Source organism: Micrasema longulum, unplaced genomic scaffold (assembly GCF_059751315.1).
Source record: "Micrasema longulum isolate JH-2025_06_02 unplaced genomic scaffold, ASM5975131v1 h1tg001670l, whole genome shotgun sequence".
Lineage (NCBI taxonomy): Eukaryota > Metazoa > Arthropoda > Insecta > Trichoptera > Brachycentridae > Micrasema > Micrasema longulum.
Window position 1 is genome coordinate 242,559 of NW_028278849.1, and position 23,109 is coordinate 265,667.

The 23,109-nt window shown below is 35.1% G+C and overlaps 1 protein-coding gene across 1 annotated transcript in view; it reads right to left on the reverse strand.

Moving 5' to 3' along the window:
* Nucleotides 1–521: 521 nt before the first annotated feature.
* The window catches only part of LOC148274369 (influenza virus NS1A-binding protein homolog), a 28,317-nt gene continuing 5,729 nt past the window's right edge, over nt 522–23,109 (reverse strand). Inside the window, exons 3-15 of the mRNA XM_088237216.1 lie at nt 21,000–21,083; nt 20,092–20,223; nt 17,996–18,169; nt 16,255–16,416; nt 14,018–14,159; nt 11,715–11,861; nt 10,467–10,688; nt 9,142–9,257; nt 7,072–7,240; nt 6,164–6,367; nt 5,644–5,787; nt 3,802–4,023; nt 522–2,617 (exon numbers count right to left, since the gene is read on the reverse strand). Coding sequence (XP_088093342.1) covers nt 2,247–2,617; nt 3,802–4,023; nt 5,644–5,787; nt 6,164–6,367; nt 7,072–7,240; nt 9,142–9,257; nt 10,467–10,688; nt 11,715–11,861; nt 14,018–14,159; nt 16,255–16,416; nt 17,996–18,169; nt 20,092–20,223; nt 21,000–21,083 — 2,289 coding nt within the window. The 3' untranslated portion in view covers nt 522–2,246. The remainder of the gene's footprint in view (nt 2,618–3,801; nt 4,024–5,643; nt 5,788–6,163; nt 6,368–7,071; nt 7,241–9,141; nt 9,258–10,466; nt 10,689–11,714; nt 11,862–14,017; nt 14,160–16,254; nt 16,417–17,995; nt 18,170–20,091; nt 20,224–20,999; nt 21,084–23,109) is intronic.

Sequence of the window (23,109 nt, forward strand, 5' to 3'; positions counted from 1 at the left end):
GTCAAACATTGACATATTAGGACACGCAGAAGTGCAGTTTGTAATGTTTTAAAAATAAATTATGACTGCTGAGCTTTACTTTTAAGCTAGCTTATATGTTATATGATATATTTTTAATAATATTCCAACAGTGTCAATCAATAATAACATGTTTAAAATATAATGCATGCTCAAAAATTTAATGTTGTGAAAAAGCGTCATTATTTAATGTCGTAGATAATATTTCTCATAGATGACTTTAAAAGAAGAGACTTTAAAATGCCGTAAAGAACAAACACGCAAAAAAAGAGGAAAAAAACCCAGCGTTTAAAAGTATGTTCTTGTTAAGCTCATATTACTTACATGGGTCAGAAAATGGTACAAGATCTTGTGCAGAATTTGACCCAATTAATATTGTATCGTGTAGTACACAAATTGGATGAAATATGTGGTCAAATTCATGATAACCTAGGCCTGTGATACTATTAAGTGTCAAATTCTTGTTTTCATTTGTTGTAGCTTATGCCACTATTTATCCTTGGTTTTTTTTGTTTTATTTCTGAAAAAATGTTTACCGCAAAACTGTTTCGAGTATAATGCAATTAACTAGATTAAAAAAAATCATAGTTAAAAGAAAAACAATGTGATACCTATACTTTTAAAGACAAAAAGATCAAGTAATTATAAAATTTAGGCAAAACAATTAGGTGATTTTTCCCACTTTTTTTGATTTTCGCCCTTACAGCATATAAAATAACCAGTAATGGATAACCGTGCATGGTTGTTTATGCGAATCTGATTGATCTATTTAGTGAATTGATCACAGTACTATTGACATAACATGTTTTTTTAAATGAAAATATATGATAAGCCCTAATGAAAAATGGCATAGATAGTGTAAAAATAATGTCACTAGACAGATTTCGATTCGAAAGCTAACAAAATATACATGAATCGTAATTAAATTCATAAATGCGTAAGTGATGATTCTGCTACTGTACTCAAACAAATATTCTTTCGTGGGCCCTGTCAGGAACCCACGGAGATCATGATTTGAAATGATGATTTAATATTATTTATCTAAGGAATATTATTATCAAACTTAATTCCATCATTCAATCACATAAATTGGAGACAAGCGGCAAAGAGGGATCTGAATATTTCAAACATTTTTAGAATATAATAATCAACGATGGTTTAAACAGAGAATTCAGTAGAATTCCGATTTTTAAATCAATATTTGCATGCATTTACATTATACATCCATACATATTTAAATATTTTAGTGGCCATGTTCAATAAGCCATCAATACGTAAAACTGTATAAATATATTGAAATGATGCTAAGTGTTGACATATGTAATAAAAAACTATATTACATGGCATATTTGACTGCCTCCCAATGGATAACGCATTTATTTGCTTACCAAAATGGGTCTAAGATTTCCGAGAGGATTGACTTGTAATATTCATTAAAAAAATAGAGCAATATTTCGTAGTCCCTGGACTGGCACCTGAGGTGTAAGACTGATCGTCTTGCCTTCATGTGACCAAAAATGATCAAGAGAATGATCATGGAGCGGCCTCCGTGGTGTAGTGGTCAAGACGCTTGACTCACGCACGGAAGGTTCCGGGTTCGATTCCCGGTGAGAACACAAAAATTAAAATGTGATTTTTCTCAAGCCTGGGTGTTCTGTGATGTAACTCACCACTGTAATTGGGCCTCCTGGCCTGTTGTGGTGCAAAATAAAATAAATAAATGACGACATCGCACTCCCAGAAATACACTGTGGTATATCTAAATCGGCCATTTTGTAAGAGCAAGACAAACTTTAAAAAATTTATTAATGCTCGTAACATAATGTATATTGACATTATAATGCCCAGTATTTTTTGTGGTATTTACTCATTTGACTGTTAAAATATGAGAAGAATATTGTAGCATCATAATTACTGCAGTGTTATTTTCGATACTTACATCAATAGATTTTAAAGAATACTGATGTTTGCGGTAAATCTCGCTCAAAAAATCATAGAGATAAGTCAGTGTTCTAAGACAGAGAAAAAAAATTGCGGTTAAACTGCGTTAACATTCACAACTCAAAACAGCCAAATTTGGGTGCGATACCTTGATGACATATCTTAAATCTATAAAACTGCAAAACACTAATTTTATTGCGGTTAGATCCCATTTCGATGCATGTCTCCAATGATTTATTAATAATTAACTTAATTACATAGATGAAATGGTTCAATTAGCACAACTCTTATTCGCAAATGACAGCTGATTCGCTGCCGCTCCTCTCGGATTCATTCTTGAGGCAGGAGTCTCCGTTGACTTTGATTTCTTCCTGATATATCTTAACCTCTTCCCCGCTCTTCAGCACCTCGTCTATCATCTGTTTAGTCCGGTTGTTGCGGTCCGCATCGCCGTTGCGGTCCACCGTCTTGTCCCGGGGGCTCCTGCCCTCGGGGGCCAGCTGGGGCGGCGTGATGCTGAGCTGGGCCATGCTGCTGGCGTCGGGGAGCGACGGCTCTCGCTCCGGGCAGCCCAGCTGCGCAGGGAAGGGAGTGGTGAAGGAGGTCCACTCCTCCATGCCGTCGGCGAGGTATTCGATTGAAGACAGGAACACTTTACCTGGAATATTAAAAAATCAAAATGTAGGCAAGAGGCAAGAAAACGTGCAGTTGTTTCTGCTTAACCCTTTATAGGATACCTAGAACAAAGTGGTACATAAATTATAACGGACTCAGTATTGATGTAGACATTTTTAACTGCACGTTGCATTTGTACAGAAAATTTCTTCATGGGGTCGATTATTTGGGATAGTTGCTGAATGTGCATCTTGAGTGGTTTATGCTATGTATATGTGCCGCATGTAATTTATGTTTGTGTATGTTTTATATGTGCGTTCATGTGTGTGCGTGGATGGCTCGGAGTGTACGTTCGGTATTTTTATTTATTTTAATTTATTACCTCCATGGAAAATGCAAATATTAACAATTATTTTTTTCTCATTTGAAATTCATATTAATTTTATATTTTTGTTACATTTAATGTTTATATCTTTTCCATAGTTTATGAAAAGTTTATTGGTCTTTTTATGTGAAAAAAAATTGTTTTCAATACTTATTATGTATGACTGTATGTTATCTGAATAAAATGAAATAAAATAAAAATAAAATAAATATACCACCAGAATTAAGACATTTATTTTTTAATATTACCTATTAATCTATTAATAATTAGTCTCACGTCACAAGAGTATCATATAACTACACCGATAGATCAGTCTTCCATTCAGCTTTTTCAAATGTAATAGGTTTATTACCTTTACATATTTTATTAGGTTTGCAAGACGTAAATCAACACAAAGTATATGTCCTAAAAGGATAAAAAATACAGATTTAATGAATTCGCCAATAAGAATTCAACGATCGTGAGGGCATTGTTTGATCATTATTGATGATTAAAAATCAGACGAAACAGTTGAATAAATAAACAACAAAAAAACATACAATTATTAAAAAGAATAAGCTTTTTCAAATAAACAATATAATTGTTTTAAATTTTTACTGTTACTAACGAAAAAACAATGGCCTAGTCTCTAATCAAATTATTTTTGATAAATTAATTTTGACAATGTTTTGAGTATGTCCAAATACTTGTAGACAGGCTAGATTTCACTCCCTGGGGAGTTAACCCATTGCACCACTAATAAAGATGACATAATTTGTTCATACAACACACTTTTTAATTTAGACACCTTTGCAGTGCATTTTTGTTTATTTATTTAACATTGTTAAGTATGTTCATGTTACCTGAGTACCCTCCCACGGCGTACAGCCGGTCGTGCAGTGCGGCCAGTCCCGGGCCGGCACGGGCCTCTCGCAGCGGCGGCCCCGGCTCCCAGCCGGCGCCCCCGGCCGCCAGCAGCTCCACACTGCGCAGCGAGTGCTGCCCGTCCGAGCCGCCCGCGCACGCCAGGCGCCCGCCCCACGCCGCCAGCCCGCATCCGCGCCGTGCCACTGAAAGGCTGGGACCTGCCAAGAAAGACACATAATATGATGCTCAGCTTTGAAGCCGCAATCTCAAGCTGGAGAAATCCAGATTCAATCTAAACCCACGGAAACATTTCCTGAGAAATAGGGTTGTTAAGAGCTAGTCTTAACGAGTAATTAGTTTAAAAATGATTTAGATTTGTTTTTGGAAAAGTTTAAGTGCGCCAACAAATAACTTTCCTTAAAATGTATTTAAGCATATCATAAGAATAGTAATAATATCTGTACATTAGAGGTCCTGGGTTTATCCTATGGGACATTTGTTTTTTTTTCAGGAGAAGCAAAAAACGATTTATGAAGACCGAATTTATTTTTCAATTTCTTTAAATAATAATAATAATACAAAAATATGTTTTTAATTCATTTAGATACCCTAAAATGATAAGTAAAAATTACCAAGACAAACAATCAACTTAATTTGCAATTTGAATACAGTACTCTCTCAGTAATTCGCTAACTTAAAAACCAGGCAAGTATCCGATTAGTGAAAACGGCAGAATATAGATACTTTGCAAAAAAAAAGTTTTTATTAAGGAATCTGTGTAAGGATTTGACTATATAAACTGCAATATGTTGTCAATTTTTATCTTCATTCTCAGAATCCAAGCCAAAATATATTAATAAGCCTGACTTCAATAAAAAGTGACGCATATTCCTCAGAACCTTTGATATCCATTCTTCTAAAACATTTGTGTTAGTTCTGAGATTTCAGTCTCCCTTTGAATCAATATTTCTAAAGAAACCAAGCCGAGTCTATAGGCAGGCGCGGAAGACTATTGAATTCAAAATACGAATTCCGGCGAATTATACAGCCTAATTTTGCGCTTTCAATGAGTAAAAATAAGGGTGGATTATAGTAATTGTTGGATAATCTGAGAGTACATATCGTACTTAGAGAACATAAAACTGTATGCCTTCAGAAAATGTAACATCGAAATTATGTTAGAACTGTGCCTTCAATAACCGTTATTATAAGAATCGGTTATATTAAAATAAAATCCAAGTTTGAAAATGTTTTTTTTTATGTAGATGAAATAATTGCTGACCTATAATAATTCTTATTACTTAAAAATTGTTTTTGACAAAAGCATTTAAGAAAAAATATTAATCATCTCTCACTGTGTACATTCTATACACATGCTGTTAGTTTGTAATTAACCCTGAAGAAGGCAATGTGATGCCGAAACTAGACAGTTTATAAATTTAAAAATACATTGAAGACAAAGTGTTTTTTTTATTTTTTATGTAAATATATTAATTCCATATAAAATTAATAGTAAATACATAGATGGCAAAAAACTGCATAAGACTCATTGAATCCCTATATTTTGCTGAATTAATGGGAATTAAATTATCAACCAGATCAGGAATTGGAATTAAATTGCGACATACATTCAAACAGAAGTCTACTTATCTGTACACTGTACATTTTAATTAAAAAATAAATGTTTTCAATAAGTTTAATTTTGCAAGCGTGGTTAGCCATGGTTAAACAATAAGAATCAGAGAACCTCAAAATCTTTCATATTTATTTAAATCGTAAGAACTGAAATAACATTAAAAAATGTGAGAAAAGTCAAATTTTATAAACAATATAATTACCAAAATGCCAGGCTCCCGGAGTAGAGGTGGGGTTAGGAATGAGATCGGAAAATAGTTCTGTAGTAGCGAGACAGTGCCACGCGTCGCACCCACCCACTGCCCACAGGGCTCCTCCCCACACGCACACCCCCGCTTGGTAGCGACCTATAAACACCAGCAACACATCAAACATGGAGAAATAAATACATGTATATTATACGTAAATTATCATCAATAATCAGTACTCCAACAAAATACATTGCAACAAAAACATAAAATTAGAATGCAATACAAAGTTTTGGCTAACATTATACGTATAAACAATAGTTTATGTACACAGAAACTGGCCTTGCTTTCATATAAAATATTTCTTTTTAATAATGAATTATTTGCATTATTTTTTTATTTTGACCATGTTATTAGCTTAGTAAAATAAATTTGAATGTAAATATGGTGAAACCCATAAAGTTGTTATTATTTGCCAGATGTTGTTCCAAAAAAAACCTTTTTGATAAAGAAATAAAGAGAGTGAGGTGCTCACCGGTGTTGAGTGGCGGCATCTCCGTCCACGCGTCCTCCAGGCTGTTGTAGAGCTGGCAGTCCCGCACGCCCGCCTGGCCCGCCCAGCCGCCCACGCAGTACACGAGCCCCTCGGGCCCTCCACACGCGCCCGCGTAGCTGCGCGCCAGCGGCAGCCGCGCGCGCTTGCTCCACGCCTTCTTGCGGTTCTGATGGGTAACCGGAGCTGTAAAATAACGTTGCCAATTGAATTTACTTTAAAAAATGACTTTTGACTAAATTTGGGATTTTAAGAAATCTTGACTAAAAAGCCGTTTACACGTGGACAACACAGTATTGTAAACAGCAATTTGTAGGACAATAAAATTGTCCCGAGACCTAGCCACCAAGATAGACGGACAAGCTATCTCTGCAGAACAATGATTACCCCCACAAAAGCGCGCGGCCTCCGGCGGCCGCATTGTCTTTGTGTGAACACGCACGGATAAGACCTTGTGACAATAGCGATTTGCTCGATGTAAATGTGTCGCTCCCACACATTTTTTCTTTACCAAATCCAATACATCTTGGTATAAAATAAATAATATTTTTCATGAACTCACTCGCAATAAACATGCATGTATGCCAAATTTTCGTATTGTCCTAGAGTTCTGTGCGGTCAAGGCGGTTCATGGGGCTGAGACATGACAATATTGTCATATCTATTGTATTGTCTACATATAAACGGCCCTTAAGGAAGAGATTATGTCCCGAAATCAGTTGAAATATTTATTTTTTATTTTTACTATTCATCACAACAGTACACATGGGGCATGTCAAAACAAAGACGGCAATCTCCACTATTGCATTGCTCTGAAATGAGTTAGATATGGCGATGGATAAGGAAACAGTAATCAGTTTTGTAGATATTATAAATGTTGTGTGGCTCACCATTATTGATAGTCGCGTCCTCTATGCTGCCGCTCTGGCTCTCCAGGGACGCGCTCATGGAGCGACCCGAGGAGTCGCTGCAGTCCTCAGGAGGGGCCGTATACATCTCTACGCTGTCCAGCTCCACGTGACCGTCGCTACCGCCCACTGCGTATATTCTCTCACCAACCTGCATATAAACATTTCACTCGTGATATACTTAATAGAAGATTATTCAAGTTGTAAATATATTTTTCAATTGAATTTAAATGCACTATATAGATAAAGGGAGACACTTGGAAATTTAAAAATAGAGGCAAGTGTATAAATTAAACAAAATAGATCCAATACTCTCTATCTTAGAGATTATTGGATTATTTGGAACAGGCTGAGCCATGTTAGACAGAGGCTAACCAAACCAGATGACGCTGTATATCTATTTTCAAATGCACTGTATATAGATTCCCTGGTAATAAATATATGTATGTACAGTAATAAATTTATAAATAAAAAAAATATTCTTAAAAATAAAATAATAATAAATAAAATATAAATTTTCCCTGAAAAAAACTAGCTATTTGATATTTTTTGCACACATGCATAACGTAAAATTTTTATCTTTTGTAAAATAAAACTTTTATTTTTTCACATATATATGTGGACATCACCAGATGCCTCCAGGAGACCTAATCGCCAGTCAACTCACACGCCTCCTCCCAAGTCAATCCGTATCCTTAAGTTCCGCCGAATAAAGCCGAAAAATCATCATCGATGGGCTGCCCTTCGCAGGTGTGAAGAAGAGACAACTTGGGCCAAGGCTCTCCCGAAGTATCCGCAGCATGTCTTCAAGTCAGTTCCACTGCCGCGCCCTCAAAACGCTCATTAAAGGAGGAGGCTGCGTCCGTTCTCGAACTTCAATGTTAGTAATGAACTTGTACTACCAAATACAAAACTCAGAAGTTTGGTGTTTTGCGTTTTCGTAGGGTGCCAGGATTCGCACCCATTTATGAGTACTGGCATTATATAAGAGTTAAATAATCGGCTTTCGTTTTGACAGAGTATACACTAGAGTTCCAGACCGCAAGCATAACTAAAAAAATAAGTAAGAAAAAGAAAAAAAAACAAAAAAACTTAATGTATAAAGGGTTAAAACTGTATGATAGAGAGTTAGAATATGGGCAGCGAATGGAATATCTGTGAGGTTGGATAGGAACTCAGGATGACTATAATTTATGGGGCATCCACAAAAAACATGGTTTAGATCTTCCTCCTCGAACTGACATTTGCACATGGCAGAGTTTCCGGACATAGACTGTCCCAACCTGTCCCAATCAATATAAACTTGTATATAAAATTTACCCGACAATATAAATTTGTTATAAAATATACATTATATGTTGTAATAAATGTGAAATACTAACACACTAACTTGTATATATTACTAACAAATATGAAAATAAGAAATATAGTTCCAACTCGACACTGATTAGGTTAGGTTCAAACTCAACACTGGTTAGATAACCCCAGCAGGGAGGTGAAAGAGCCAACAAACAAAGAAGAAGAAGAAAACTGTATGATGAGATGCCTGAAAGTATGAAGAGTGAAAGAAAACTTTCTGATTTATAAAAAGAATGATTATTGTAAAAATTAGTACGTAATATATATAGTAATTAAAATAATTGTAAATATTAGATAATAATATACACATGTAAGGAAATAAATAAATAAAAAAGTTGCTCCGGCAATTCCTAGGCAGATTGTGAGCTCTCTGTGCATGTCGGCGGCCTCCGTGGTGTAGTGGTCAAGACGCTTGACTCACGCACGGAAGGTTCCGGGTTCGATTCCCGGTGAGAACACAAAAAATTTAAATGTGATTTTTCTCAAGTCTGGGTGCTCTGTGATGTAATTCACCACTGTAATTAGGCCTCCTGGCCTGTTGTGGTGCAAAAAAAAATGTAAAAATGTAATGTAATGTCACCATCCTCAGTTATGTCAACTCTCAAGCATTTATTCCTTTCATAATAATTTAATATGCAGTAAACATAAATAATATCATTTCTTATTCATTAAATGAATGCATCTTTTTCTGACCTGTGCGATGTTAAACCTTCCCCTCTGCTGCCTCATGTCGGGTAGTTGTGTCCACCTATTTAGCTCCGGGTCGTAGCTTTCCACAGAGTTGAGGCATTCCACCCGATCATATCCACCTAGGGAAAGAACATAATCATTATATCTTACTATCGGTAGCTAACCCTACCAGGGCTGGTATTCCAAACGAAATTATAGCGCGGTATTGCGCGTTTTTACATACTAAATACGCATTATAGCGCGCTGAAAACGCGTTCGGAATACCAGCCCTGGGCTGGTATTACAAGCTCTCGTGGACATATTATATCATGTATTTACATACAAAATACACTGTTTTCTCGTGCCACGAGAGTGGTTTAGAATAGCACCCCATGATTCGAACCTGCTTGCAAATGTACAATAGGGAAATGTCACTTAAAAACATTTTTGAAGAAATAAGGGTCTATGAAACACTGTAGAGTAAAAAAACAATTTTTTTGCTACTTATTACTAACATAAAAAATATTTTTAAATGTACATTTTTTAATTTCCGCAAAAACGGTCATTGCATTGGCCACGCCCCTAATAAGTCACAATTCATGTTTATTTTGAACTTTGTTCCTAACACATTTAAGTTTGCAAGTGAAAAATCTTGATGGAAGTTCATTGTAATTTATTATAGAAAATAAAAAACGAGTGATACTTTAATCCACAAATTTGGAATATCCATCAAATTTGAAATCGACAAAAATAATTTAATTTAATTTACTCTCATATAATTTTGAATTCTCTATCCTCTGTTTTATATAAATACATTGAATTTCTTAATAAAGATACCAGTCTTGAAGATATCGCAAAAGCGATGAAACCGGTCACTGGATATTCCCATTTTGTTCCTAACCGTTCAAATTTTTATAGAGCGTTGTCACGAATCTTGACATCACAATTATCAATGCCAAAAATGTTGCGTTTTTCATGCTCTGGTATAAATAAACAAACTCAGTAATAGTTATGGGGCACGTTAAATTAATTAATTTCAATCTATAGGGCACGTCTATACGTATTAATAGATCGATGGTCCCAACTCAACATATGTCTTTGATCCCATGGATTTAAGATTTACGTCTAAAAAATTGTAAATACAATGAAAAATTGAAAAAAAACCATAACATTGGCATGGGTATGTCAGCACTCACAAAAGCGATAGTTGAAGATTAATAAAAAAAATATTGTAGTTGGTTAAACATTTGTTCCTTCTACTAATTCATTTGTTGACCTGTAAATATGTGACTTATTTAAATGATCTCCGAGAGTATGTAGTCAAACAAATAAACAGCCAAGACACTCACCGCACACGATGATCTTCCCATTAAGCACCGCCATCCCATGCGCACAGCGCGGGCGCTCCAGGGGCGCGAGGGGCTGCGCGGGCCCGGGGGCGCGGCCGGCCGGTTGGGCGGGGGCCGGTGCGACGCCCAGCGGTGAGGGGAGCGGCGACTCGTTGATGCGCAGCGACGCCGACACCAACGCCAGATGCCCGTCCAGGGTGCATAGCGAAAGGAATGTGTGTTCTGAAAGTTTACAGAAAAATTGTCCAAATCAATCAATTTAAACATGGAACATTGGGAATAAGATATTTAAAAATTAAATTGTTTAAGGGCGCAAAATAGGCAAACAAAGTATACTGTGGGCATTACTACTGACATATGGTAAAATAAAAAAATTAATTAAGTTTACTATAAAGAAACTATTATTAAACATTGTTCATTTTCATTGGTTTCGATGAGCGCGATTTTCATTTAAATTTGTGCGGAGTGAACCGAGTGAATATTTTTTTTTTATCGAACATAAACTTAGTCTTGAAAAATTTGAACTGAGATAAACTCCGAAGCCAGGCTGACACTGTGTCGCTTGAGGTATTGTAGATACATCTCTGATGAAGATGGATGCATAACGACACGTGCATTGGTAGGGGTAAGTCATTGTCTTGGCCTATTGTTCTGTCCTCCAAATTCCTCCACACTAGGACAGCAGGGACAAGACGGTATTGTCTGTCTGTTAAGTACTGAATTTACATTTTCTGTACTGGCAACTCATATAAAACTGTAAATATCCCGTTCCTACCCAAATCCTTCCTATTTCAAATTCTTGTTCTTCTACCGTCCTATGAGCAAGTCACATGTGAAAAGTTGTCTCTCTGATAAATCTTTATCAAATACTGCTTCAGCATATTTCTTAAAAAGTGAAGTGAGTGTTGTATAAACAGGCTAAATTATACAGTTCATCATCATCTACACGATACCGGTATCCGTGCTACAGCAATAGTGAAGTGCTCCATATAAGAAACAATCGGAAGAACTTTAAAGTGAGTAACAATTTCCATACAGTCCACTAAATTCTTAATTCCTTCTGTTATCAGTGTACGCCTGAAGACATTGAGCTGACCAAACATCCTTTTGTAATACTAATAACACTCTAGCCTGATTTTTCAAGTACCAGTAGGTACTAAAAAACACATATTTTTTTAACTCTTGAAAAGCTTCTTTCCTGATGTCGCACGCTGACAAATAACATATATGAACAGTTTGACGACATACCAGCGAGTTTTTCACTGGCGATGACGGCCCAATCATCACCGGGTTGTCGGTGCGCCCGCTCCACAATATCTCTGGAGTAGAAAGCAGATGGTCGGCTACCGTTGGACCCGTTAACCGCTGCGTGACCATTTCCGTTCTTCTTGCCATCTAGAACAACAATGAACAAAATATATATTAAAGCAAATAAAAATAGTTTATTAACAAACATTACAATTTCTTATCTACTTGGTAATAGATTTATATTTTTAATTTTTAATTATTTTTTTTATTTCTCTGGATTATGTGTAGTCTGCCTAACTAGGTACAACCGGTTTTAAGGCAGTGTAGAGCAAAATAAATAAAACATGACTACTAATGTATTTTAATACATTTTCTGACATCTCTCTACTTTTACTATTTGAAAAAAAAAATAATATTTAATCCAATATAAAATACAAATACATAGTTAACAAAAATGTTTATTATGTTTGTTTGATATAGCCACTCCACTGGCCCACAGGCACGTTCCGGAGTGTCAGTGTATTATTTATTTATACATAATTGTACATAATTTCACATCAATTGTGTAAAAATTCAAAAGAAATAAAAATAAAAATAAATTAAAACATATTTACATCAATAAAACGAAAAAGGATTTTCAAGAAACTATAATTACATTCTTATATATGAAACATATTCCTCAGCTTCCTGTCTAGTCTTTTTAGCAATCCATCTATGTACTCTAGCTTTGAAAATATTGTTTTTCATTTTGTTCGCCAATATGTCCTTGCTTAAAAAAATGTATAGCTTAGGGGCCATAAAAGTATAGATAATAATACTAAATACTTTATATTATGTCACCATTGTTTTTAAAAATTAATGCCAACCAATTATGGGAAGGAATACCTGTTTGTGAGTACTTTTTATAAGTTATCTTTTATTTTGTGTAAATGCGCACTAATTTTTTTTCCTTAGTAGTCATGAGGACATTAAAATAGAACCAATTTTAAAATGATACAGGGTCTACGGTACTATATTCTTCTTCCTTTGCCGCTCCTACCGGAGGTTGGCGGCCGTCATTCTGAATTCTTCACGATCCTGGGCCAGTCTAATCTGGCACACCAAAGATTTCTGGAGACAAGATGCTCTTTTTCACCTGCCCTCTATCTTTCCTTCCATAATAAGTTGAAAAACAGTACTCAATCGTAAAGAAAATTATACCTATATAATTACACTCCTTAGCAAAGAAATTAAACAATACCTAGAATATTTATTCAATTTTACAATACGCCCAAGGGGCATTTACAAAAAATATACAGGTAAGTACAAGCAATGTAAGTAATAATTTAAAAGATAAACAACACGTTTTTGTATACATGTAGAAACAATAAAAAGCATACTGCCATGCAAAATAAAAAGTTAAACTTTACAAAGCAATATAGCTATAGATTTACCGAGGTTAATATGTTTAATGACAATTGAATTCCAAATGCTTGAGTTTACTGTTTACCATATTGATGTGCCATATATATGTTTTTTTAAATATTTTTTATAATATTTTTTTATGTTTCTAATCCTATATTTGTGGTGATATACTCATGTATCTGTATCATAATAACACAGGACTTTTAGTCCCATGGAGTTGGGACTTATTGTCTCAAATAATGTACAGTAAACTTATATATGTAAATAAAAAAATAAACTTAAATTTAAGTCAAAAGTCATAGAAATATTGAGAGAAGCACATATTTAATTCATTATTATATTATTGCATACATCTTTTTCAATCCTCTTCTTCTACATTTGTTATATTGAACGTAATTTAAATTATTGTCTTGAGTGCAAACAATGTTTTTGGTGTGGCCATAGGTGTCCTACACTAATATACAAAAAAATTGACAATATATTTTGTGCCCAGTAAAATAAAAAAATAAAAATTGTACCAGCAGAGATCTACAGACCAAGAGGTGATAAAAGCCTCCAGTATAAAATACTCCCAGTTCGAGAATTATTGTGGCTTTGCATCATTTTAGAACAATTTAGTAGTAGTAAATAAAAAAACTCCTCTCAAACATAACCATAATATAATTATGGTTTAGTAATCCCAAAAATATGTAATAAGTATGGTAGAACTAGTATTTTCAATTTATTTTTAAAAGAACTCGTGTTTAACGTAACATCTAGCAAGAGAAAAATAAGAGAGTAGCTACTACCACAAAAAATGTCTTTGTGCGGTTGTCTTGAAAAAGTTATATTTCTCAGTCAAGTGAGCGGTGAAAATGACAAAGTAAGTACACCAATTGGTAAATATAAATACTACGCACTTTTGGGGCATTTGAGGAGCATCCTGCGATAGTCCTGCAACAGCGGTGTGTCAGAATGCGCAGGAGGGAGGGCCGCACAGTCCTTGAGGCCGCCGCCACCGGCTACGTACAGCAGGTGTGTTCTTCCCACCAGCTGGGTAATCTAAAATCGGAGACAAACTTTAGCTGTGACTCAAATACAAATTATTTATTTGGGAAATCAACAGTTCTACATACATATTTATAGTAAACAAACAGATATACGTTATGTATGATGTATGCCTGGAGAGCAAATTGGCGATGAACGAAAGTAAGTCAAAAGTGATGGTATTTAAAAGGGATAGTGAGGTTACTGACGGCATAATAAATGTAAACAACGAATGTCTCGAGCAAGTAGAAGAATTTGTGTATCTGGGAAGCATGTTTTCAAGAGATGGAAGAGTATAAAAAGATGTTGAAAGAAGAGTTAATGCGGGCAACAAAATGAATGGAGCACTAAGCACAGTAATTTCTAATAAAAATATGTAAATCAAAGCTGAAGTGGCAGTGCACAACGGAGTTTTAGTCCCAACACTTATGTATGGAAGTGAATCATGGAACTGGCAGAGGAAGGATGAAAGCCGAGTGAACACGGTTGAAATGCAATCTCTTAGACGAATGTGTGGGAAATCAATGTATGACAGGGTTACGAATGATGAAATCAGGCGAGAGTGTAAATCTGAGTCAAGTATAATTGATAAGATTAAGAAAGGGTCTCTGAGATGGTTTGGTCACGTAGAACGAATGGACGATGAAAGAATGGTAAAACAAGTATATATGGCGAAAATGAACGGCAGCGTGAGACGAAGACGACCAAGGAAGACGTGGCATGATCAGATAAACCAAAATCTTAAGTCTGGTCATGTCAAAAGCGGACAGAACCGAAGGGCATGTATGACAAGATGTATGAATGTGGCAGAGGCTAGGATTGTATGCCAGGATAGACGTGTGTGGCGGTCCATTCTCTCTGCCTACCCCTACGGTGAAATGGCGTGATGGTAGTAGTAGTAGTAGTATAAACTCAGAACTAATAACAGATTTCCACAAAGTATACAGAGTTAGTAAAGAAAAATATATTACATATGAAATAAATACATATAAGTTTATATATATATATATATATATATATAAAGATGTTATTATCATGTATTCGTAAATATTTTTCAATAATCTAAGAATTTTTTACATTTTTTTAAGAACAGTAAGTTATTGTAAATTGGGCGGGATTAGGACAAGGATGCTTGAAGAGAGGATAAGGAGGGGAAGGGAGATGTACATATTTATTAATATAATGTCTACTAAGTTACATAATGCATTTTAGTGTAAATTGTGAATCTGACAAAGTGATGTTTGTGTAATCTATACCTTTAAATTTTGTATTTTATACTGAAAAAGTCCTACGAAAAATAGCATTTTTAACAAACTATGTTTTTCTTATTGGTACATGAAACCGATTAAATTAAACACATTAAATCATTGCAGAAAAGTCAGTAAAAATATTAGTTTTTTTAATTATTTAATATCTACATCTAACGGATCTGTTGATGAATGTGGATTGATTTAATATTCTTCGCATTAACCTAGCTGGACCCAAGGGGGGGATTCGAATACCCCATCGACCGATTTTAATTCGACAACTCAAGTATTATTAAAGCTATTTGCCCTATTTTTTGTAATCGTGAAAATGATAGAAAGAAGCATTTCCCAGTTTTTGTTTTTAAATTTTCAAATACTTAGTTGTTTTTTTTAAAAATATTAAAACAAAAAAAGAACGTAAATAATACAAGTGTCAATTTCACTTTATGTACATTAGCATTCGGCAAACTTACAAATGAATAAAATACACAAATGAGTAAAATATGTGTACATAAAAACATGAATAAATTAATTATTGCATGATCATAAACACTTCCGTTTTATTCTCCTGACGCCATTTACAAGTAGGCGCTGGGGTTGTTTGGTCCCCCCGTTCGCATCATGTGTAACTTTTGGATGCTTAGTAAGGAAAAGGTTAAGGAAACGAATCATAGACCTTATCTGAAAAGCTGTGGGATTTTTAATTTTCGAACAGTCAGCAAACCTATAATGGCGTCAACTCCTCAATAGGTCAGGGAAGGTACCACGCACGCGTGAAACTGTGATGCCAAGAAATACAAACGGAACATACTTTCTAGGTACACTTGCATATGGAACGCATTGTATGGCAGCGTGATAATTACCTCGACTTGTTCATCAGTGATCTGGTCCCTCAGCCAGTGCAGCATCAGCTCGGCTAGAACTCCGTGCTCCATCCGGTCCATGTCTCGCTTGATGGTGTACAGAACCTCAACTTGCACCAGGGGGAGTGCCGACAGGGAACTGCTCTTGTACAGCGAAGAGAACTACAACAAATAACATCATTATATATATGCTTGGATAATTTATATAGCGCTATTTTTGTGAAAATCACCTCAAGGGCGCTGTACAATAAATAAATATACCAGCACGTCTTGCAGCTACAGAGAGCATGGACGGTTGAGATTCTAGTTCCTTGTCCCCAATTATGATATAGAACAATAATTATGATGTATAGGAGCTAGATTACAGCACGTCTTGCAGCTTCAGAGCGCATGGACAGTAAGAAATCTAGCTACTATTTACATTGTTTTATTTTATTTTATTTGACAATGAAGTTAAGAGTTTAAGAGATATTTTAAAAAATGAAATAAAAAAAAAATTTATAAAATAGAAGTTAGATTACAACAAGTCTTCTTATCCTCTTTCCAATCAAAAAGACAGTGACATACATCATCATCTCCCTTTCCGCAATCAGTGATGCATAAGGCACTGCATGGGTAAATCAAATGCGGCATAGTTTGATCCAACTGTTACACGAAGGTAAGGTGATCAGTTACGCTTCAGGTGCCAGTCCCGGAACAATGAAATATTTCAGTACAAAAAACCCTTCAAATCAATATTTCACATCCGCCTTTACCTTGCCAGGAATCAAACGGAGGATCTCAAGAATGGTAGGCAAACATAAATGAAAGCTAATACTGAAATAATTCACGCAAAAGAAGGGCCTTATGAAGATTTATTTATTTTATTTTATTTGGGAGTTTTACAGCTATTACATAAAAAAATACGTAGAAATATATTAACAATACTAGAGCCAATTAAAAAAAATCCACTGTAAATCTAATAATACATAATATATAAGAAAAAAGTGTACGTAATTGTATGTGTGTGACGTTTGTATTCATGTGTGTGTATGTGAATGTGTGTATGTGGCACTTTTTATTTTATTGTGTACAAAAGGGCCTCCGTTAAGTACTATAATTATAATACATATATAATATGTATAATAATTGAGTACCGTATTTTCAAAACTCGACATTCGCTTGAAAGAAAATTTTTTAGGAAAGGGTTTTTTGTGATTTCCATTAAATTGCATGAACAAACTTTGCTTTGAAAAATTACACCTTACAACTAAGCCTGAGGGTTATCGAATTTATAATTTATACATAGTTTATAATTTTCTCTTATATTTTATAAGCACCCAACATAAACTATTGAAATTAGGGATCAATACACGATAAAATATCATGTTTTGAAAAAAACTTTTAAGACTTTGATAATTTTTTAAACTGGTTTTTAGCTTGTTTTGGTGAGTTTTTTTTTTCATGTAGTCGATGTGTCTCGATACTGGCTTTAAATTATTTTTAAAAACCCAAATCGCTATGTGGGGCAAATATCGTGCTTTGAGAAAACAATCCTCAGTTGGTCATCTCTACATTAATTTCACCAATTATTCCACATTTTATCGCAGGAATTCATTCCCATTTGAACTAACCATTTACTCAAACCAGATTTGAATTTTGAGGATTCGGAATTCTATCCATAATATTACAGAATATATCCAATAATTTAAAGTCAATACATAAAATTACAGAATAATTCAAATTGAGAGTAAGTACATACATTCTCGGCGATGTATTTGTCCACGTTGGTCCGCGAGGTGCCAGCCAGACCGGGCAGAGCGCGCACGGCCAGACACGTGTCCCGGGCGAGCCACGCGCCGGCCAGGAAGCGACCGCAGCGTGCGACCACCGCGTCCATGCGCAGCTGCCACGCACACAAGTATACTGACTTAACCTGAAATTTGACAGTTAAATATAATCATCATTCACTTACATCGCCTCATAATGCTATAGGACATGGGTGGCCAAAGTTTTGACCACTACGGGCGACCTGCTTTTGAAATTTTTGGCAGTGGTCTACTAACTACTAACACTGAAAGTAGTAATTTAAAGCCAAAAATAAATTTGAAAAAAAAAACGTAGATAATACCACTTCAATATTAAGTTATTTAATAACAGCAATTAATGATGACTTCACGCAAACACAAAAATAGTATGTAAATAAAGCCAGATGTTCTTTTATTTTAGTTTTATTAACGCAAGCAATATGCTTTGCAATTTGTAAATATGAACTATTTATGTAGTATCAGAGGGCGCACTTGAAACATGATATTGTATATTTTCAGCAAGCTTATAATAATTTGGTTCATACCTACTTACGGCTATTCATAAACATGCTGCCAAATAGTCATCTGTCAAATGGGAGCGATGTTTTGTTTTGATTGCATCCATTGTATAAAGTATAGATTCGCAGAGGAAAGTGGATATATTTTATTTAATATTTTTCTTCACAAAGTAAATTCCTATTTAAAAAAAGGCAGGTGGGCGACTAGGAATGGATATGCGGTCGACAGCGGTTGATACTTTAGCCACACATGCTATAGGAGATACACTGTATTGGTACCAAAAATGAAAAAAGGACATCTAAAAATATTATCATGATCATTTCTGTGGCTCGGATCTATAAAAGCCAATGTTGTGAATCGCAATATTACAGGAGTGTAATTATTTACCCATTTTGTGGAGCCATTGCACTGTTTGATGTCTTAGATAACAAGCATAAATAAAAAACATTACAACACATATTGTATGTGCATAAAATAATTAGATATACAAGTTTGTTTTTTTTTATTGACATCGACCCTCTACAAAATGATGGCAAGAAAAATATGAAATCGGACATTGGCCCTTTTAGATCCAAGCCACAGATTTCACAATATGCATGAAATTCATTATGAATTTTCAATAGCATTAGCAACTTCTGATTCTGCCAGTACGGTTGCATCGTCTGCATAGCATGATGTTAACACCTTTATCTCCCTTAGTCCTAGACTTTCTCCATTCTTGAAAGCGTTTTTATTTATTTACTTTATTTGTATAAGAAAAGTTTTTTGTTTTATATTGATGTTAAACTTGTTTTTTTTTTTATAATCAATATATTTTCATAAATGGTACATGTTTTTTTATTCATATACAAATCTACTTTTATACATCTAGTAAATGTTATATATGTAACTCTTTAAAAAAAGGCTAGCTCTTGTGCTTGGAGAGTGACTCACACTCTTATAGTTATTTATTTTGTTTTGTTTCTTTGATGTTCTTAATATGTGCTTTTAAAAAAATAAATTATTTAAGTCCCGAATTGAACTGTAGTAACTACTGGGAATGTAATTAATTTGTATTAAACTTTGTATTATATGATTTATAAATATACATATTTTTTTAATTTTTAAAACTGCTAAAGCAAGCATTTTAAAACTTAAAAATAAATTACCAAACTGATTTAAAAAAATATATTACTGAACTGATTTAAAAAAAATAATTACCGAACTGATTTTAAAAAACTAATTACTTCATTTTAATGTAGAGATTAATTGCATAAAAAACTGAATTGTTTTTGGAACTTCATTTTCATGCTAACTCATAATAATGAGCGGCGACCACAATAGCAGTATGCTTAAAACTAACAGCTAGCATAGTGCAAAACAGTTAGCAGTAATGCTAATGTAAAAGCATCAGTAGTAGTGCTAAACAATGCAGTATGCAAAACCTTTTAACATTTTTGTCATAATTTTGCGTCAATTTATTTTCACAAGGTACCATACCAACCATCATGATCACCTACATATTTTCACAATAAACCTTCAATGAACTGACCTGATTTGCGGGAACAGTCAGCTTTCCAGTGTAAGCGTAGTCAACCAGACTCAAGAGAGCTCTCCTCTCGCACGGGCCGCTCAGTTTGTAAGACAGGGGCAAAACCACAGCGCTTGAGCCACCACTTCGGTCCTAAGGGAAGATAATATATTGAGAAAAAAATTACTTTAAAGATTATTATTAATAAAAGTTTATATTTGAAGCACTAACTTTGTGGTTATTCATTATAAAAAAAATAATAAAACAACTTTGTTTTTAATCACTAATTTTTATTTTTCACCGACTGGTTTCAAAGCGGGATTCAAAGCACTTAATATGCTTAAATAATAATAATTTTTCTGAATTCGCAAATCATCTGATAGAAAATAATCATAACTTCAATAAAGACACTGGATTAAAAGTACTTCATGTTGAAAATAAAATATTAAAATTAGACAACTTAGAAATCTTAGAAATTAAAAAAGCGATTCATAATAAGAAAACAATAATTAATAACCAAATAAACAATATTTCTTTTAGTCCTCTCCTGTCTTACTTCAAAAATAATGATATCAAATTACCACAAGTGTAAGGAAAAAACCACTTAAATTATTGGGTCCACGTGTAGTATTTAGTGAACATGAATGAACCACTCTACTCCTGTGAGAAAATTCAGAATAGCACCCTTGAAGTAGTTCGTAAGCCCTGTAAATGACTAGATTTCCCCATTTCTTAATAATTCATTTATCTCAGTTGAGATATCTATCAAAGTTATTAACTTCTCTGATGAGATAGTGGTCTCATTAGATAAATTCTAAAGTTGGATAGATTAAATCAGTCATACAAAGATTCCTACATTAAACTGGTGGCACTGTCATCGTCTCTAAATAGTTCTAGAGAGTGGACAGGTAAGAGATCAAAGACTATACCTGATCTGCTGTAAATAGTTCCATGAGGTATGGAGAAGCCGCTGCTAACACGGCTCGGTGGGCAGGAACTTCTGTGCATCCGGTCTAAAACAAAAATAAATCATTAAACTACCACAATTATAAATATTTTATAGTTATTGTTACTAAACTATAGTTTAATATTCATATTGAATCACTCCTGAAAAAAACATTTAAAACGGTCGGACTTATCATGTTCATATCGAAACCATTCATGCAGAGACATATGAAAAGCTTTATAAAACATTTAGTCGTCCCCAGTCACAATACTGTACTCCAATTTGGTCACCTTACTACAAGGGTTGTGTAAAAAATAAGGTTCCCAACACTGTAAACTCGCCGCGCAAAATGCTAGACAAAATCCGGCAACACCGCTGTGTGCGCTGGTTCCCCCACTCTAGATCCCGCCTTAGTAAAACTCGCTGCGACGTTCAGTGCCGGCCTGACAGCCATCCGCGATGGAACCCCTGACCGCCGTCGCCGCCAGGTGCGAAGTTCGTGCAGTAATCCGATTTTTGCACGCTAAAAAGTTTTCACCGGTTGATATTCATAGGCAGTTGTGTGAAGTTTATGGAGAAGCTTGTATCAGCATTCAACACGTCCGCAAATGGTGTAGGGAGTTCTCCGATGGGCGCACAGACATTCACGATGAGCAAAGAAGCGGAAGGCCATCGATTTCGGACGAATTTGTGTCGAAGATTGAGCAAATTCTGTTGGAAGATCGGAGGATAACGTTTCGGGAATTGGCTACCGCCGGAGGGGACGACTGACGAAAGGCGTTAGACTGCACCACGACAATGCGCACCCGCACGTCTCTCACCAAACCAAGGATATAATCGAAAATTTTGATGGGGTCTCGTTGAACAGGCTCCCTACAGCCCTGATCTTGCACCGAGTAACTTCCACTTGTTTCCAAAATTAAAGCAACACTTGGGTGGACAACGTTTCGAGACTGATGAAAAAGTGCAGGAAGCGGTCACCAAACTCCTCCACGGCCTGGCAACGGACTTCTTTGAAGCTGAATTCCAAAAGTGGATTAGTTGTCAACAAAAATGCGTTGAAAAATCTAGTGATTATGTTGAAAAATAGTTAAGAAATTAAGCTTTCCAATGATGTATTTTTCAGTTAAAATAAAAAATGCCTTAAACCTGAAAAAAAATTGAGAACCTTTTTTTTTACACAACCCTCGTATAATATTAGTATTGCTAGACTAGAAATGGTCTAACAAAGGTCGACTACCAGCTAAACCTTCACTTCTCTTACTGTGCTGAAAGTATGCAGTACCATAAAATAAACTCTCTTCAAAATCGAAGAATAATATTGGACCAGTTATTTTCGTACAAATCAATAAACAATAAAATTGATTCCCCTAATCTACTTGAAAGACTTCCATTCCGTGTGCCATCCAGACCGACAAGACAAAATCTTATGTTTTACACAGACAACACGTTAACGAACTATTTTAAGCATTCTACAATACCTAGAATATGCGAACAATATAACTATAGATTTACCGAGGCTGATATTTTTCATGAAAATGAATGTAAATCCAAGTCATAAGTCATAAAAACAATGAGAGAAGCGGATATTTAATCAATTTTATTATTATATACATCTTTTTCATTTTTTATGTTTAACACAATTCGTCTTGAGTGTAAACTATTTTTTTGGTGCCCGCATGGGTGTCCTACACTTATATACAAATAAATTGTCATTCGAGGCATATCCAGAAAGTGAGAGTACTGTTTGGCTCTCGTGCTGTGAGATTTTTTTTTCCAAAAGTTGGCAACACTGATTGGTAGTGGGGGGTCTCCTGAACGCAACGAGCACCGGCGACCCTCGTTAGTACCAAAACATGCCTCGTAGTGTTTGTTTCTGTAAAATATGTCAATAAGAAATCCCGCCAAGTGCGAGGTGCGCGGTATCATAAGGTTCCTTCTCGCGGAAGTAAAAACTCCAACTGAAATTTTTGCACGGATCAAAACTGTTTATGTGACTCCATTGTAACTGGTGATGAGACATGGGTGGCTCATAACACGCCTGAGACAAAACGACAGTCATCACAGTGGCGTCACACTAGTTTCCCATCTGC